We start from the raw sequence: 18,195 nt of genomic DNA, 5'->3' as shown, positions 1-18,195 counted from the left end.
AGGGCTAGACACTACAGCCAATTTATAAATCGTGTAACCATCATATCATTAAATCTGCTTGCGTCATCACAATATTGTCCCATACTAGCTAGACTAACCCTGCCATACAAGATTAGCCACCATAGTGCAACTGTAGCGGAGCCGGGAGAAGCATCCCTTCGGCAGCTCTTCTAGGCTCTCCTCTGGGCTGCTGCAGGAGCCGGAGTCCTTTTTCTTGGTCGCTACAAGATTGCACAGGAAGTAACAGGGACTGAAGGAGCCAGAGCCGAGCATGCAGGAGCCCAAATAAACGGCCCAGAACCTGAACTCTGTCTTGAACCAACTACACTTTCATTTTGTTCATTTCCCAGTTCTGGATCATTTATTGCAGTTGGATTTTTTAAATATGGTTGACACTTTGCAACAACTTCATCATTACAGAGATTACCACACAATGCACTTATTGTATTATCTTCATTCTGATTTCCCATTCCATGGATATTATTATCATCCTCAAGTGGCTCATCACTTTCAATCATAAGCTTTACTGTTGCAGTTTTGCTTATTGCTCTGTTTTCTTCCTTGTCATGTGGTATTTGTATTTGCATGTTGTCATTCTTGGATGTCTCTATGCTTGTGCCATCTAATGGTTGCACATATGGTCGACTCTCTCTTTGTCCAGACTTATCTTCTATAACAACTTCCTTGATCTCAGAGTCATCAGCATCAAGATAAGTGCTGACAATTGATTCAGTTGATGATGTAGTTTCTCCTTGCATTGCCGCCAATTTATCCTCTACTGTTGGCACCTCAATGTATCCTCGTTCTAAGTTCTCAGTTGTATCTTCACCAGCTAGACTACCACCCATGGGGGAATTGTCATGACTGCTAGTTTCTTCCTGTTCTTCTAGTGAACCTTCTAATTTTTCTTGTAACAATGATTTGTGGTTGCCTTGGATAGTTTCTTCACTTGGTACAATTTTTTCATTAGAGATTGAACTATCCTTGTAGCTTGTCACATCTTCAGTGATACTGACAAGAGCAATTATTTCGGAAGAAAATATGGCTCTTTCAGTTGCTTCTTTCCTCAATGGTTCATCATCTGTACCAAATTGCTTGTTTTTGTTAAGAGAATTCAGAGATGCTGGGGAACTAAAAGCAGTATGGTGTTTAGATTCTAAAGTTTATTCGTTAAAATAGTTGTTTGTTGAAGATGCATATTAAGGTGGATAGTACCTATATTTGTATTATTTTGGAGTCACTATATTTATCTTGCTATTTTTCTTCCCTGTTTAGGGGGACTATTCTTTACTTTTATCACTGACCTTAGGAATCTCTATATCTAGCTTGTTTTCATTGTTTTAAGGGGACTATTTTTCATTTTTACCACTGACCTTATGAAATTTCCATGCCACTAATTAGGGAACGGGGAGAACTTTTCTGAACTTAAGAAAATGATATGGCAGGGTACCAAGTTAACTAGAAACTGAGTCGGGAAACTGAACTAACCTTTTTGTGAGTTACTACTCTGATCATCTCGTGTTGATGTGTTATACTGAATTGAGCTCCTTTTTTCTCATCTAAGCCTTCAATCTTATCTGATGAAATATTTTGATATGAGGCCACCTGCTTATCTTCAGCATTGGTAATGATGGGCTCCTTTGAGGATTTTGACCAGTTGACATCCTCAGTGCCATCCTTCTCATTGTCTAGCATAAACAGGCAGATTAGTGGCGATTCATTAATACTGAATTTTTGTGTAAATTAGTACCACTATCCGTACTTGTCTCACTGTTTGTGCTGTTGGGCCCAGGTGAACTATTTGAAGACTCAACGGTTTTGTCAGCTCCATTAGTGGTCTCTTCTGATACTAGAATTTCCAAAAGAAGAACTAGTGAAACACTGAAACCTCATTGTTAGGCAGCAGATTGTATTCAGCAAAATGCATACCTTGTTGTCCAGTGACGTTGTTATTTCCCATGATCTCAGTACCCACCACACTTCGCAGCTCAAGTTCTGAAACACTATGAGCAATCACAACATATTAGTTAGCTCAAGCCCTACCAGATATGATTGTATGGAAGACAAGGGGATGTGCAAGTGAGCACCACAGACCATGATGGATTGATGGTAGAAACTTCAAGATCAGTTAGAAAGAACGACAACAAGACATATTGTTGCCTGTGAGCCTCATAGTATTTATAGTGCAGGGGGCTCATTATAAGAAACACAAGCTTTGTGGGTCACTATTTCCTCTTAATAATTTTGAAAAGTTAAGTAAAGTCAGTGATCTGATTGTATTATGACTACATCATTAATCAACATGACTGGATTTGTTTAGAATAGGGTCTACTGAAATTTAGTAGGAAAGCTGAACACTTTTTGTACAAAAGTCACAGAGGCTCTGCTATATATAAGAAAAAAAATAGTCACAAAGGCTTGGTCGTATTGGGAGCATGGTTTAGCACAATGGCTCTATGCTTTACTTAACTAGGAACATGTTTATTTGCTTGCTGCCCTGTCCCCTATATATTGAGACTAGGGACACCAATTTCGCATTTCTTTTAACTTTTTTTTGTCACTAACAGATATACATGTTCGTTGAAGATGAAGTTACTGAAGTATCAGTAGACATGGGGCTTGGACGCGTTTACATATAGGACCTACAAGATATGGTTTTGTTCATGCTAATTATGTGATGAGCTGCTACAAAACTTTGACAGGATGTAACGAGCACATTTCTTTGAACCAATCAAGCTTTCAGTGCATGTTTTGGTTTTAGTATGCCTGTGGACACATTTGATTCTTCCAATGTCACGCTCCCTGTCTCAGGGATTTTTTTGCAAGCATTATCATGGCTTGTTTCGTTGTTTGGCTCTAAAGCTGGATCCAGTTGAGTTGGAGGGAGACATGTAGTTATGTTTACATATATGGCTGTTTCAGTTGCTTCTTTCCTCAATGGTTCATCATCTGTACCAAATTGCTAATACCCGGAAGTTGTTTTCCACCTCACGCTTTCCTAAGAAAATGTGTCAATTATGATTTCTGTCACCAGCTCAATCTAGCGCAGTGGCTGTTCACAGTTGAGCTCGTTTATTTGTTTGGCCTTTTCTCTTTCGGAAATACTGTGGGTAGGGCGTCCAGGTCATCCGGACGCTTGCGTTGGTGGGCCTCGACGCCGCCCGAATGGTCCAACACTGCCACTCGTCCGGACGCAATCTCGCGTTGCTTAATTAAAAAAAAATCTGCTCTTCACTTTCCTCTCGAATCGCCGCCGCTCCCACACCTATTCTCGAACCCACTCTCGAATAGACGCCGTGCTCCACCGCGGCGCTCTCCACTGCGCTTGGCCGACCGCCATCCTTCCCTTCCACCGCGCCCAAGCGCTACTGCCCGCCTTCCTCTCTCTCCATCGCTCTCATCGTCTGTCGTGTGGCTTACGTTCTGCATTGCGCCCGCCCGGTGGTTTCTGTCCTTTTTTGGTGGCGGCTCATGCCAGGAGCGGCGACCAGTAGGCCTTCCTCCCTGCCCTCTCTCTCTCCACAGGAATATCCTGTCGCAGCCTTCTCCACCGGAGCGACTGTGGGGGTGTGGCCCCCGGTATCTACGGCAGACCACATGGGCTGCGCCCTCAGGGGCGGCCTAGCCCACAAGACAAAGCCTTGCGGGGCACGACTCTGGTCGGCGCCTTTTGCAAGGCATCTGAAAGATATCCTGAAGATACGACGAGATCTGTTAGGATATGTATGATCTTAAGATTCCTGTAATCAGTTATTACATTTCGGTTATCTCTCAGATCTAACTGACTTATAACCCTGCTCCCCAGACTATATAAGGCGGGCAGGGACCCCCTCCAAACACATGCAATACCATACGATAGCTAATACAAACCAACATACCACAGGAGTGGGGGTATTATGTCATACTGACGGCCTGAACCTGTCTAACTCGTGTGTCTCTGTTATCTTCTTGTTCTTGATCTCACGCTCCCCTGCCGATCAATCTACCTTCGTGGGATACCCTTCGGAGGACTGCCGATGATATTCTGTCGACAGTTGGCGCGCCAGGTAGGGGATGCGCGTGCTGTTTCCTTGTCGAACAAGATGGCTTTTTCCGCAGGCTCTTCGACCCTTCCGCAGCCTAGCCAGATCTTCACGGTCGGATCGATCTCCTGGATCATCAAGTTGACGGAGTGAGAGAGCTCCTTGAGCCGGTGCAGATCGTTTCTGCGTCGACCACCCCCGCTCCTGTAACTGCAGATCCGATCTTGGAACCACTTCCGAGGTCGCCTTCATCAACGACTCGCCGTCTGCTTCCTCGCTACCAGAGGGGGTAGATCAACAATGACGATCTGATCAAATCCATCGATCGGGTCGGTCTGAAGCTCGCCGATTGCCTCTCCATCGTTGAATCAGCCCTGGATACTTTGGTTCAGCACCGATCACCCTCTGATCCAGATGTATCGGAGGCTGCTCCAAAAACTCTAGGAGTTGCGGCTCTGCCCTTTGGGTTCACCAACGTCGCCGCTGCTTACCAACATGCACTGAGGGGCAGATTCACCGACCATGTTAAAGACGTCCATCCTCTCGCCGACCAGATAACGCCATACGTCGCCGACCAAACTTTCTGTCTAAAGCTAAGTCACGTTTTAATATTCTTCTAAATATTCTCCAATCTCCGTATATCGCCATAATGTTTCTCCGAATTGTTTTCTCCATATTTGCTCTCCAAATGATTTTCTGAATCCCCGAACAGTCCTGTTGATGCTCGGACGCCTCTAGAGACAACCTTGTCTTCGGCTCCTCCTTACACGTGCTACGGGCTCCGCGCTCTGCGTTATGGGTGGTCGGCAGCGGCTCCTTGGTCACGCCTATTCCTCCTACACGTGCACGGGCTCCGCGCTCCGCGTTATGGTTAATAGGCTAGCTAGGGCTGGAGACTCAGCTACACACTAACTATTCGGGCGGTTTATATTAAATACATCTTCGCTTCAACTGATCGCCAAGCTACATACGCTATTTTTACTCCAGAGTTCATATATTTTTACATCATGTACTACCCGTTCTACATGTTTGTATTGCAGGGTCGTCGTCCAGGTGATCGGATCACCTGGTGCTCGGGCTTCTCCATCGATCAACTGGTCGGACCGTCGGACCGCTTGGTTCATGGACTCCATCGCTGACCAGTTGATCGGACTGTTCGTCGGTCACTTCTATTCAATGCTCACTTCGTCGCCGACCAGTTGACTAGACTATTCGTCGCTCGTGCTTCATCGCCAGCTACGTCGGGGACTCCTCGGCGCTCGGTTTCTTCGTGCTCAAGGACTAAGTGGGCACACTTCACCGCACGGACATCGCCAGCTACGTCGGTGCTCGAACCTTGCCAGCTACGCCGATGCACGGACGTCGCCAGCTACACCGGTGCTCGGACCTTGCCAGCTTCGCCGAGAACTCCTCGGTGCTCGGACATCGCTAGCTACGCCGGGGACTCCTCGGTGCTCGGACATCGCCAGCGACGTCGGGGACTCCTCGCTCCTCGGTCCTCGGACATCGCCAACGACACTAGGGACTCCTCGCTCCTCAGTGCTCAGTCATCGCCAGCGACGCTGGGGACTCTTCGCTCCTCGATGCTCAGTCATCGCCAGCGATGCTGGGGACTCTTCGCTCCTCGGTGCTCGGTCATCGCCAGCGACGCCGGGGACTCCTCGCTACTCGGTGCTCGGTCATCGCTAATGACGCCGAGGACTCCTCGCTCCTCGGTGCTCGGACATTGCCAGCGACGTCGGGGACTCCTCGCTCCTCGGTCCTCGGACATCGCCAGCGACGCTGGGGACTCCTCGCTCCTCGGTGCTCAGTCATCGCCAGCGACGCTGGGGACTCTTCGCTCCTCGGTGCTCGATCATCGCTAGTGACGCTGGGGACTCTTCCCTCCTCAGTGCTCGGTCATCGCCAGCGACGCCGGGGACTCCTCGCTACTCGGTGCTCGGTCATCGCCAACAACGCTGAGGACTCCTCGCTCCTCGGTGCTTGGTCATCGTCAATGACGCTGGGGACTCCTTGCTCCTCGGTGCTCGGACGTCGCCAACAACGCCGGGGACTCCTCGCTCCTCGGTGCTCGGACATCGCCGGCGACGCTGGGGACTCCTCGGTGCTCGGTCATCACCAGCGACGCCGGGGACTCCTCGCTCCTCGGTGCTCGGTCATCGCCAACGATGCTGGGGACTCCTCCCTCCTCGGTGCTCGGTTGTCGCCAACGACGCCGGGGACTCCTCGCTCCTCAGTGCTCGGTCATCGCTAGCGACGCCGGGGACTCCTCGCTCCTCGGTGCTCGGTCATCGCTAGCGACGTCGGGGACTCCTGCCAGCGGTGCCGGGGACTCCTCACTCCTCGGTGCTCGGTCATCGCCAGCGACGTCGGGGACTCCTCGCTCCTCGGTGCTCGGTCATCGCAAGCGACGCCGGGGACTCCTTGCTCCTCGGTGCTCAGACATCGCCCGTGACGCCAGGGACTCCTCGCTCCTCGGTGCTCGGACATCGCTAGCGACGCTGGGGACTCCTTGCTCCTCGGTGCTCGAACATTCGCTAGCGACGCTAGGGATTCCTCTCTCCTCGGTGCTCGGACATCGCCAGCGACACCGGGGACTCCTCACTTCTCGATGCCCGGTCATCACCAGCGACACCGAGGACTCCTCACTCCTTGGTGCTCGATCATCGCCAGCGACAAAGAGGACTCCTCGCTCCTCGGTGCTCGGTCATCGCAAGCAATGCCAGGGACTCCTCGCTCCTCGGTGCTCGGTCATTGCCCACGATGCTAGGGACTCCTCGCTCGTCGGTGCTCAGACATCGCCCGTGACACCGGGGACTCCTCGCTCCTCAGTGCTCGGACATCGCCAGCGATGCTGGGGACTCCACACTCCTCGGTGCTCCGGTCATCGCCAGCGACATCGGGGACTCCTCGCTCCTCGGTGCTCGATCATTGCTAGTGACGCCAGGGACTCCTCGCTCCTCGGTGCTCGGTCATCGCCAGCGACGTCGGGGACTCCTCGGTGCTCCCTTAGTGGTCGGATCTTGCTACAGTCTCACTGGTGTGCTATCAAGCTACTCCATGCTGTTCGGATCAGGGTGCTGATCTTGGGCAGCATGTCTGGGTCTTGATATGGGCATGTCAGACGACGTCAGCAAGCTTTCAGACTTCTTTTTCTTGGACCCTGCTACAAGATTCATTCTTCATCTTCTAGCAGGACTCGAGGGACTAAGTGGGCACACTTCACCTTGCGGTGAATGTGCTTGTTCTCATATCATGGCTACACCTGAGGACTGGCTGCCTGCTCGGCTAGTCTTCTACTTTCTTACCCTAGCACCATGTAACTACGTCACCTACTATCAGGCTCGGGGACTAGCTGTGGGGGTATGGCCCCTGGTATCCACGACAGTACCACATGGGTTGCGCCCTCAGGGGCGGCCTAGCCCACAAGACAAAGCCTTGCAGGGCACGACTCTGGTCGGCACCTTCTGCAAGGCATCTGGAAGATATCCTGAAGACTACTACGAGATCTGTTAGGATATGTATGATCTCAAGATTCATGTAATCAGTTATTACTTTCCGGTTATCTCTCAGATCTAACCGACTTGTAACCCTGCTCCCCATACTATATAAGGCAGACAGGGACCCCCTCCAAACACACGCAATATCATACGATAGCTAATACAAACCAACAGACCATAGGAGTAGGGTATTACGTCATACTAACGGCCTGAACCTGTCTAACTCGTGTGTCTCTGTTGCCTTCTTATTCTTGATCTCATGCTCCCCTACCGATCAATCTACCTTCGTGGGATACCCCTCGGAGGACTGCCGATGATATTCTATCGACAACGACGATCTAGTGCGCTACCAGCGAGCTCAACACCAGTTAACTTCACACACCAATGATCCTCCGTTCTCCCAAGCAGCAAAGAGATGTTGGGCTGAAACCAGCATGTTTCAAACATATGTTTCAATTGTTTCAGATGTTTCAGAGATATATTGCAAGTGTTTCATATGGATGTTGCAAAAGTAGATTGGAATATTGAATATGTCGTAATGCTTGTACACGTATGTTGCAAAGGTCTGTTCTCAATGTTTCATCTATTTTTTAGACGTATGTTGCAAGTGTGTTTATCTGGATGTTGTATATGTTTTACACATATGTTGCAAGTGTTTTATTTGGATATTACGTGTGTTTTGCAATGGTTTTCTAAGTGTTTTTCAGGTGTATTTTGCAAATATTTCAGACGCATGTTTCAAGTGTTTCATCTATCTTCAAACGTATGTTGCAAGTGTTGCATCATAATGTTTTAAAAATAGATCGGGTGTTGTACATGTTACAATGTGATCCACTTGCCACAGCCTCTACTACTGCTAGGGTGCACCGTCGTGGGTCACCATGCGGATGTCTGAGGCCAGCAGACACCTCCACAGTGCGCATCCGCTGACAGGTGTGAGGCAGGCGGCCTCCTGTGCTGCAGGGTTACGGGCACGCAACTGGAGCAGCGCTTCTGTTTCTCTTTAAACCAGGATTGGTTGAATCTTGAACCTTCCGAGATGGAACTTACTAACTTGGTGAATTAGCAATTCGGCCACACGAAATACTACAATGGCTCGTTTACTTTGGTTCTGATTTTTTTATTTTCAATACATTTTAGTATTAGTATGAAAATTACAAAAATATACCTAGTTTTGGTGGAATTCCAAAAATAATATACGGTCAGTCTCCTCGATAGTGTTTTTCGAATATCATCTACTCTTATTAAAGCTGTTTGCTTTAGCCGATGTGAAAGCTCTAGTTTGGTTTTTTTTAATTGATGAAACCCTAAGTGCTAACCTAGTTTATCAAAGTGATTATAAGATAGGTAGCACTACTCCAAGTGATGAAGCAATGGCGAAGATCATGACGATGGTGATGGCATGGTGATGATCAAATGCTTGAACTTGAAAAGAAGAAAGAGAAAAACAAAAGGCTCAAGGCAAAGGTATAAATAGTAGGAGCCATTTTGTTTCGGTGACCAAGACACTTAGCGAGTGTGATCACATTTATGTTAGATAGCCATACTATTAAGAGGGGTGAAACTCGTATTGAAATAGCGGTTATCAAAGTGCCACTATATGCTCTAACTCATTACATATGCATTTAGGATCTAGTGGAGTGCTAACACCCTTGATAATAGCTTGTGAAAATATGCTAACACATATGCACAAGGTGATACACTTGGTGGTTGGCACATTTGAGCAAGGGTTAGAAACTTCACCAGCAGAGTGTCCGCCCATAGAGTGCGGACAGTCTGATGGTGCCACTGGCAGCCCTATACAGAAAAGATAGGGGTTCATAGAATGACCGGACGCTAGGTGGTGCAGTGACCAGGATGCTGGATTCATAGTCCAGGTCAGTGACAAGCAGTAAGCACATGGTCTTGGTCTTGTGACCGGATGTTGGTATGTAAACTGACCGGACGCTGGCAGGGTGCGTCTGGTCAGTGCTGACGTACGCTAACGTGAGACGCACAGAGGAAACGTGGAGTGACCGGACGCCGAGGTGAGTCCGGTCGAGCATGACCGGACATGTCCGATCGTGAAATTTCGCGTTTGGAACCTTACTGGAAACGACCAGACGCTGGGGTCCTACGTCCGGTCACTTTCTAACTGACGCGTCTGGTCATCACTTGACCGTTGAGATCGGGCGATCGGCGTTTGAAGCCGATGACACATGGGCAAGCATCAGGCGACCGGACGCTGGGGTCCTGCGTCCGGTCGAACTGACCAGAGCGTTCGGTCACCCCGAGTTGTGCCCAGTGGAAGGGGTACAACAGCTCTATTTCGTGGGGGCTTCTATTTAAGCCCCATGGCCGGCTCAAGCTCACTCTCTTGGCCATTTGCATTGACATAGCAACCTTGTGAGCTTAGCCAAAGCCCTCCCACTCATCTCCATCATTGTTTCATCATCATTGTGAGATTGGGGGAGAATCTAAGTGCATTGCTTGAGTGATTGCATCTAGTGGCACTTGGCACTCGTGTTTCGCTGTGTGATTCACTTGTTACTCTTGATGGTTGCCGCCACCTAGACGGCTTGGAGCAGCAAGGATCATTGAGCGGAGGTTGGTGATTGTCTCTAGCTCCGATCATGGTGATTGTGAGGGGTCTTGTGCCTTCCCCGGCGGAGAGCCAAAAGGTAACTCTAGTGGATTGCTCGTGTCATTGAGTTACCTCACTTGTGGGTAGGTTCTTGCGGTGTCCGATTGTGTGGACAAGGTTCGTGCAACACCTCTTAGCCGCCAAACCACCAAGTGTTAGTCGACACAACGGGACTAGCGTACCAGCAAGCACATGAACCTCGGGAGAAAAAATGTTTGTCTCTTGCCCTTTGGTATTCTCCTGGTGATTGATTTAGTATTCATCTTGTAATTGGTTCACTCCTCTAAACGGCGGTATAATCACCCTACTCACTTATTTATATTCTTACAAACTAGTTGTGGCAAGCTCTTTAGTGTAATTAGAATTGAGAGCTTGCTTTGTTATTTTAAGTTCATCTAGTGAAGCTCTTTAGAGTAGCAAGATTGAGAGCTCTTAGTGAGTAGTAACATTGCAAGTTGTGTGTCTAGTAATCATTGCAACTTGAATTGTTGGATAGATGGCTTGCAACCCTTGTAGAGCTAGAGCAAGTTTGCATTTTGCTATTTGTCATACTAATCAAATTGCTCTAGTTGATTTGTAGATTTTTAAATAGGCTATTCATCCCTCATCTAGCCATATTAGGACCTTTCACGATGCTCAGGGTGTCCACGTTAGTAAATTGTATTTGCTCCATTGAAGATTAGACGATGGCCGGTGCCTTTTCTGCATTTGTACGGTGCTAGTTGGCTCGGTAAAAATATCTCCCTCACCCCTCCCTCCTGAAGTGGCCTCTCCTCTCTCTCCCTACCGCCTCTCTCTCTCCTCCCTCTCTCTCTCGACGTGGCAGGACAGCCGCGCATCCTCGCGAGTGCAGGCGCGGGTCGCCGGCACCCCTGCTCGCCGCCGCCACGCGGGCCTCGCCGGCCCCTCCATGGACGGCCTAGCCACTGGCCTCTGCTGCCCGGCTGCTGCGCAGGTTAAGGTTCGCTCTCTCTCTTGCTCCCCCTCCCCTTCCCTCGCCGGCGCCGGGGACGGACGTCGATGTAGGCTTGTCGGCTCAGTCTTCCTTGCTGGCGGAGGCCCACACCGGCAGATCTGGCGGATCCGGTGCCCCCATGGCCGAATCCGTCTGTCCTCCCATCGGATCTGTGCAGGCAAGAACCTTCCGGATGCCATGGGCAGCGGTGGCATGGTGGAGGACTGTGGCCCAACGATGGCACTGGCCACTGCCTCCTGCACGTCTTGTCCCGATGCTCCGCTTCCCTCCGCTCTGTTGTGCCGCTGCAGGCAGCGCCGCCCGCTGCCATGCCGGATGGCCCAAAGCCTAAACTCCAGCGTGCCCTCTCTCCCCTTCTCCCACTCCCCCTCTCACTACGAGGATACACTGATGGTTTCCCATACATGTCCTAAACAAAAGGTACAAAACTAATGGTTTTCCATATTAGTAATTTATTTGTCTTACCTGTAGTGATAATTTTTACAGCAATTTTGGATTTACTTAATGCATAGGAAATTATATGGGTAGCTAATTGTCATGAGTAAATTCCATGTTCGTAAAGTGAACGGAATTTCATGTTTATAAGTAGTATATATCTAGTCATTCTAAATAGTTATTCTGCGCTCATAGAGCTTGCAATAGCCAACTAATGATTGCATCATGTGTGTACATGTCTAATTGCCATGAGCGAATAGGAATTGTTAATATATTATTAGGCCTCATCTTTGTTCAGTTAAGTCAGCAAGGTATTTATGTGTCTGCTTTTTCCCTTTTTCTTTGAATTAACTACCAATGAAATTTATTCTCCTCACAATATTGATGCAGGCCAGGTTGCTTGAAAATGTTAATCGAAGGGTGGTGGTGGATGACAATATTGTAATTTCCTTTCATAGCTCTAGCGTTTCATGCTTCGTAGAATATAGAAAAGACATACCTTTTCTAATAGTTAGATCTTCTGGTCAACAAAAAAATCATGAGCCTGTGTACAAGGGAATTCAACATACGTATAAAACATGCTGATATTAAAGGAGAGCAAATTCTCTCTCGGCTCTACGTTGCTGATTTTTCAAATTCGTATTAGGTATGAGAAGAATTAGATGAACAATATTTTGAATTATGCATAGATGCATTTACAGGTATGCAGATTTGCATTTAGAGATATCAGCGGCTATGGTTTTTGTCATTCGCATTATGCTAATTAAACTCTTGTCAATTCCATCCACTTTTCAGAGAACAAATGAGCTTCTGTTGAAATATTTCTCAAGGCATATGGGTTCTTGGAGTGTGCTATCCAACATGATCTTCCTAGGATATCTCCAGGAAATAGGTGAGTTTACGACTTTGTTTAGGGCCTTAGTCACTTTGCATCGGTGATTACAGGACTGTAGGTACCATCTTAATCCATGTGAATGGTTTATACAGGATGCTTATTACCTTTTCTGTCTCATGTGTTACTGAAGGTGCCTAATTCTTATTTAGTCCATGATGATTTCATCTCCTTGTCTTCAAACTGTCATGCCTGAATGTCTTCAGCTTGACCTGCCACTTTTTCAAGAGAAATATTAAAATTGTATGCCGTGGAGCAATATCGTTATTGTTGATTGTTCACTGGTTTATTTCACCTAAGAGAACTATTAGTATTTTTCCCAAATTAGTTACTGAGATGGCTTTTTATGTGGATGGTGTGTCTGGTCCGTGTTTGGAATTAAGATTTTATATTGCTAAGAAGCAAATAGATTCTTTATACACGTTCTGGAGTTTAAATATAATATTGTTTTTTCCCATCAGTCCATCTGTGATGCCATTATTTTCAAAGCCCTCTGTGGTCAAACATTGCCATACCTGAATGGCTTGCTTTTTAATTAGTTACTGAAACTGAAATGATGCCAATAGTTGATTTTAAATGGAAACTCTGACTGTAGTGTGTGATGTGTATTTTTTTCTCTTACATGATTTTTTATTGCTGTTTTGATCTGTCCAGAATTGAGGTACCATGCACAGATGTATATGCACTTTCTAGAGTCTAGCAATGCATCTGAATTTTATGTGCTGAAGTTCAATCAATAGAATTGCAGGATCATTAGCTTGATAGTTCCTGGTTTCTTATACGTAAGAGCATCATTACCATCTTGTTTTATACCTATATAACGTATGTTCGTTGCTACGCTCAGGTCTAGGCCTACCAAATCTGTACCCTTCCATTAAGCCACCTAGGCAACTATTGTGCTCTTTTGGTGTGTGGCCAAAATTTAGGCCTTTCTGTATGTCCCCTCACCGGACCTATGTGTAATATTGGTATGAGGCTTCCCTTCCTTCCTCTTTGTTGTGGCATGAGTGCAGCTCTCTACACTGCATGCACTGGGAAAGACCTTTTTCTCCGGTGCGTGCTCTCCTTGCAAGCGCTAGGCCCGGGCACGTGTGTGGATCTGGCTCGCCGGCCTCATCACTGGAGGAGCCCCACACCGGTGCATCTGGCCTGTTGTGCATGGCGGAGGTGCGCTCTCTCCCCTTCTCCCCCTCCCCTTCCCTCAGCTCCTTCCTCACTGCGAGGATTTTGGCCCCACCCCTAGGAGGTCGTCGGCTCCTGCCACTTGACTGTTTTCAAATGCACGGACCATGTGCAGAACTGATATCCTAAATTGTACAATGATGATTAGTTGTTTCATTCTCATGTTATTTACTGAGCTTTTGGGGTTGTGGGATGATGAACTTTTTTTAGACGGAGACAATGGAATTGTGCAATGATGATTAGTTCTTTCAATCTTCTATGAGCCTTGTTATTTGCATTAGTTTTGTTATGACAATGTCATTATATCTTACCAATTCGCTTTTGCATGTGTTGTTTCATTTTCCTTACTCGCTACATTTTGTGCATTTGTCACTGAGCATAAGTCCATTGTCAGTGATGTCTTCACATGATTTGTTGGCTATTCTATTACTAACCACACCCCATAGTCAATGATGTATCCATCTATGTCCACTTTCTTGCAAAATCCACTTTCTTGTAGGTCTGAAACAACTGGAACTAAGGTCCTGTGGATCAGCTAGATTGGAAAGTGAACTGGTGAGTTCATTTGCTTTTATAGACTGCTATAAGCAAATTTCTATTCCATTAAATGAGTTCCTGTGGATCAGCTACCCCATTAAATGATTCATTGAGGAAATATTATGTAGGCTGCTATAGGCAGATTTCTATTCTGCAACACGCTTAGGCTGCTTTAGTTATAGGTTTTGCAGCTGGGTTGGTATCTATTTACAGTAGGAATTGTTTTGCTATTTTTATTGCAGGAAAGAACATCAGTTTACCTCTCACGCTTAAGCATAGTTACTAAGCCTCAAATCTATTTGTTGTACCTGATTACCTACTATGCAAATCAATAGGATGGTACCCTTGTGTATAGTTTCAGTTTGTGGCTTTCATGGTACCTATCTTTATATGACAAGTCTGTAGCCACTGTATCGATGAGTAGAATAGCACTTTGCAGAATAATATAGACATGTGTGTGGCTTGCCCAACTGTTTAAATTAAAAATAAATTTTTCATTCCAGTAGTCCAACTACGACACCCTTGCTTCGTCCATGGTCGCATGCACTTTGTTATAAGAAAGTTTTCGTCCACGGTAGCAGAATAAATTTGCGTTGTTCGATTGTTTTCGTCATGGGCGCTCACACTTTATTATAAGAAAGTTTTCGTCCGTTGTAGCAGAATCAATTTGCATCGTTCAATTGTCTTTCTAGGACAAGCATGACAAAAACTTTCTTATAACAAAGAAAGTATTTTTTTGTTCCAGTAGTACAACTACAACAACCTTGCTTCATATTTTGCTACCACAAGTTTACGAGATACGTACCAATCGCTATGATCATGGGTCTGTTTCCTAGTTAGCCTCTGCTAAATAAACCTGCATTGTTAAAAACGCTATATGCAGCGGCCTTAATTGTTTATTGTCCTATTGCAGGTTCCAGTTCCTCGGCTCTTCAAGAAAGAAGAGTAATTTTCAGGACCGGAAAGGACTCAAGGTTTCGATTTCTGTACTCTGCTTTTCTTATGTGCTGCTCATTACCTTTGAAACAGTTAGAGTGATTTTATATCTCCACCTATACAATTAGATTGGCTACATTTGTATCAGCTACAGGTACACACGCGGGCTCATATATATCCTTATGAATATTTATGTCCATCTTTCTTCCATTATTGAATCATGGTTTTGTAATGATTTGCTTATTTTGACAGCTTCACTTGCCTATTAAAATTGTTGTAACTTCTAAGACAAAAAATACAACGATATGTTTACAAAGTGTATTCTACCTGCTATGAAGCCAACGCACAGCTGCAGTATTTCTGATGTACAAAAGCATCCTCATGGATGGTCAGTAGGTATCCTCATGCTGATTTGACATTCATCTGTTGTAGGAATTTTAGTGCAGTATTTAATTCAGTTCCTACCCGTTTGATGGCCATTTGCACTCGATTATGTGTGCGTGAAACTAGTTTTCTCAGATTCTCCTACCATTACTTCATAGACCTACTTATAGCTGTGTTTCCTCTGTATTGCACTAGACCTCTTGTTGGGTTTACTTTTCAGCTTGTATATGTACAATGTGAATGCCAATGCAGCCGGCTAACTTGGACTGTCCACTATCCAAATTATGCATGTCTATTTAGTGTAGAGACTAATTTCTTTGCCCTTGCCGTGTAGCGATGAAGCAGTAATTTCCTACCTGATTCAGTCATCACCTAGGATTCCGAAACGATCTGTTGTTTTGGCGAGAGCCTTTTTTAACATTTTACTTTACATTTCAATTCATGTATCTATGGCATTTATTTCTGCTCGTGTTAACCTCTTCAACCATGTCAGGTTACTGCCTGTTTTTAGAATGCTTTTACTTGCCTTCTCAATGCACCCATCATGCCTCCAGGATCTGGTAAATTTCTGAATTCTCAAACTGAATCTCCTTATCTTATGCCTCGCAAACCACAGAGAGCTAACAAAAGCAAATCTGCATACAGATTCATCCACCTGGAAAGCTTATGTCTCCACGGACAGTAACCTTTGAGACCGAGAAGCGAGATGCTAACAAGGTCATCACCGACAAGGTCATCACCGAGTGCTTGACCTACAATGTTTAATTACCTGGACCTGTCACTTTGTGTATAAACTATGTGTCATAATATCATCACTGTCCGTTGCTACCTAGCATGAACCCTAATGTATAAAGCTTGCAAGTGTTGTCAACTGTTATGATAGCTCTACAGACCAGACCTGTGCATCTAAGGTGGACCATTACCGCGCTTATCACATCTATCTATGTAAAATATATGTACATACCATCCTCATGCTACGACCCTGAGTATTTGTCATGTCAGTTGCTAAAGATTAGATGATTGTTCAATCCTGCGCTGCATCTTTGGTTGAATAACCAATGCGCGCAAGGGCGTGCGTGATGGACTAGTTATTATACCATAGAGTGACTCGTTATAATGTAAGACTATTTTGCGTAAAGTTGTACTCCTATAAAACAAAGTCAATGGATTTCGTTTTACAAGACAAGTTTATTTTTAAACTATTTTTAAAGTCACCCATCTGGCGAACAATATTTAGAGAAGTCGTTCTTCCATAGAACAATATTTACACTTCCCACCATTCCCCATTGCTTCTGCATCCTCTCTTGTCAATCCAAACAAAGTCATAGGAGCTCAAAAATCATATATTTTTTCAAGTAGATGCTGAAAATTAAGCACAACCTATTTTGCTTAGGTCTAGTATTATATAACTTTTTGTATTTTTTTTGAACGAAACGGCAAGAGCTCTATATCTTAATCAAGGAAGGAAAGACGCATAGTTTATGTACTGGTCGATGCCCGCTAGCTGGGCACCCATCAGAGACCCCAAACCACAAAATAAGCAACAATACACGAATATAACAAGTTCCCCTGGTTTGCTATCTCACCCTCGCGAATGCCATCTTCCTTTGCTCGATGCCTTCTTTGTTCTTGAAGCAACCTGCATGGCCAATTCTTAGGCGTTATCGAAGAATCTTTGGTTTCTTTCCTTCCAAAGATTCCAACATATGTAAATCACCAAACCATTGAACCGTCTTCTTTCTTCTTTTGGGATCTTGGGTGCGGTCTCTTCCCACAAGCGCTGAAGTGAACAGGGTCTTGGGTGAAATGTATCATTTGCACATCAAAATGTTCCCAGGCTAGATTTGATTCCACACCGCTCTGGCAAACGAGCAAAGCAGAGATAGATGTAGGCTGGATTCCAGCGGTCCATCGCACAACACACAATGATCTTGATGAGGCCATTCTCTCTTTTTTGTAAGTTGTCCGCCATTAGTATTTTCTAGAATGTTGTATCTATTTTTTGGTTAAGCTATTCAACTCTAAAATAGCTTCTAAAATCTAGGAAAAACATTTAGATTTATGATTCTGAAAGTAGTATTTTTTCATGTAATTCCCCATCGTACTTGCTTTGTTAAGGGACTTTGTCATCTAATTTACTATCCAACTGTCGATGCGGGACCCACGGGATACCCCTCAAGGAAGGGAGAAGATCTAGTCTAACTAAGATTCTTTCCATGTAATCTTAGTAGTAGTATTATTCTATAATCATACTAGGAACTCTCATTGTAAACCGACTAGGACTCTGGCCTCCTGACTATATAAAGGAGGGCGGAGTTCCTAGAGAGGGAAGTTAGAGACAACACTTTACAATCAATCCAATACAAAGGCTAACGCCGACTGGACATAGGGCTATTACTCGATCACGGTCGAGGGCCCGAACTAGGATAAATCGACTATCTCTTGCATTTACCGTCGAGTTCTGCATACGCTAAAGTCCGAACAAACTGCCCCAGGGTACCCCCGTGGTAGGCTATCAGTGGTGAAACATCGACAGCTGCCGCGCCAGGTAGGGGCTTTCGGCGAATTTGCATCCGAGAGCTCGACGGACCTCGACAACATGATCTTCTCGACGGGATCAACCTTCATCTTCGGTTCATGGATCTGCGAGGCAGGCAACGATGGAAAGCTCCAAAGCCATCTCCTCGAAGATTTAGATCACCATGAAG

The 18,195-nt window shown here is 45.8% G+C and overlaps 1 protein-coding gene across 1 annotated transcript; it reads right to left on the bottom strand.

The window, feature by feature from the left end:
• Positions 1 to 221: 221 nt before the first annotated feature.
• LOC136455246 (uncharacterized) lies at positions 222 to 1,960 on the bottom strand. Its single transcript, XM_066455360.1, has 4 exons — positions 1,930 to 1,960; positions 1,763 to 1,849; positions 1,536 to 1,688; positions 222 to 1,156 (listed from the first exon to the last, which is right to left on the bottom strand). Exons 1-4 carry the CDS (start codon positions 1,958 to 1,960, stop codon positions 222 to 224), a joined length of 1,206 nt encoding a protein of 401 aa, XP_066311457.1.
• Between the last annotated feature and the right edge of the window lie 16,235 nt (positions 1,961 to 18,195).

The sequence above is a fragment of the Miscanthus floridulus genome, chromosome 5, assembly GCF_019320115.1.
Source record: "Miscanthus floridulus cultivar M001 chromosome 5, ASM1932011v1, whole genome shotgun sequence".
Taxonomy (NCBI): Eukaryota; Viridiplantae; Streptophyta; class Magnoliopsida; order Poales; family Poaceae; genus Miscanthus; species Miscanthus floridulus.
This window is presented reverse-complemented; position numbering and strand designations above follow the sequence as displayed.

Excerpts from the sequence above, each read along its gene's own strand:
- LOC136455246 (XM_066455360.1), bottom strand. The coding sequence starts at position 1,960 with ATGGGAAATAACAACGTCACTGGACAACAAG. Across the intron at positions 1,850-1,929 it reads CAACGTCACTGGACAACAAG|TATCAGAAGAGACCACTAAT; the intron begins GTATGCATTTTG and ends TGGAAATTCTAG. Across the intron at positions 1,689-1,762 it reads CAGCACAAACAGTGAGACAA|ACAATGAGAAGGATGGCACT; the intron begins GTACGGATAGTG and ends TGTTTATGCTAG.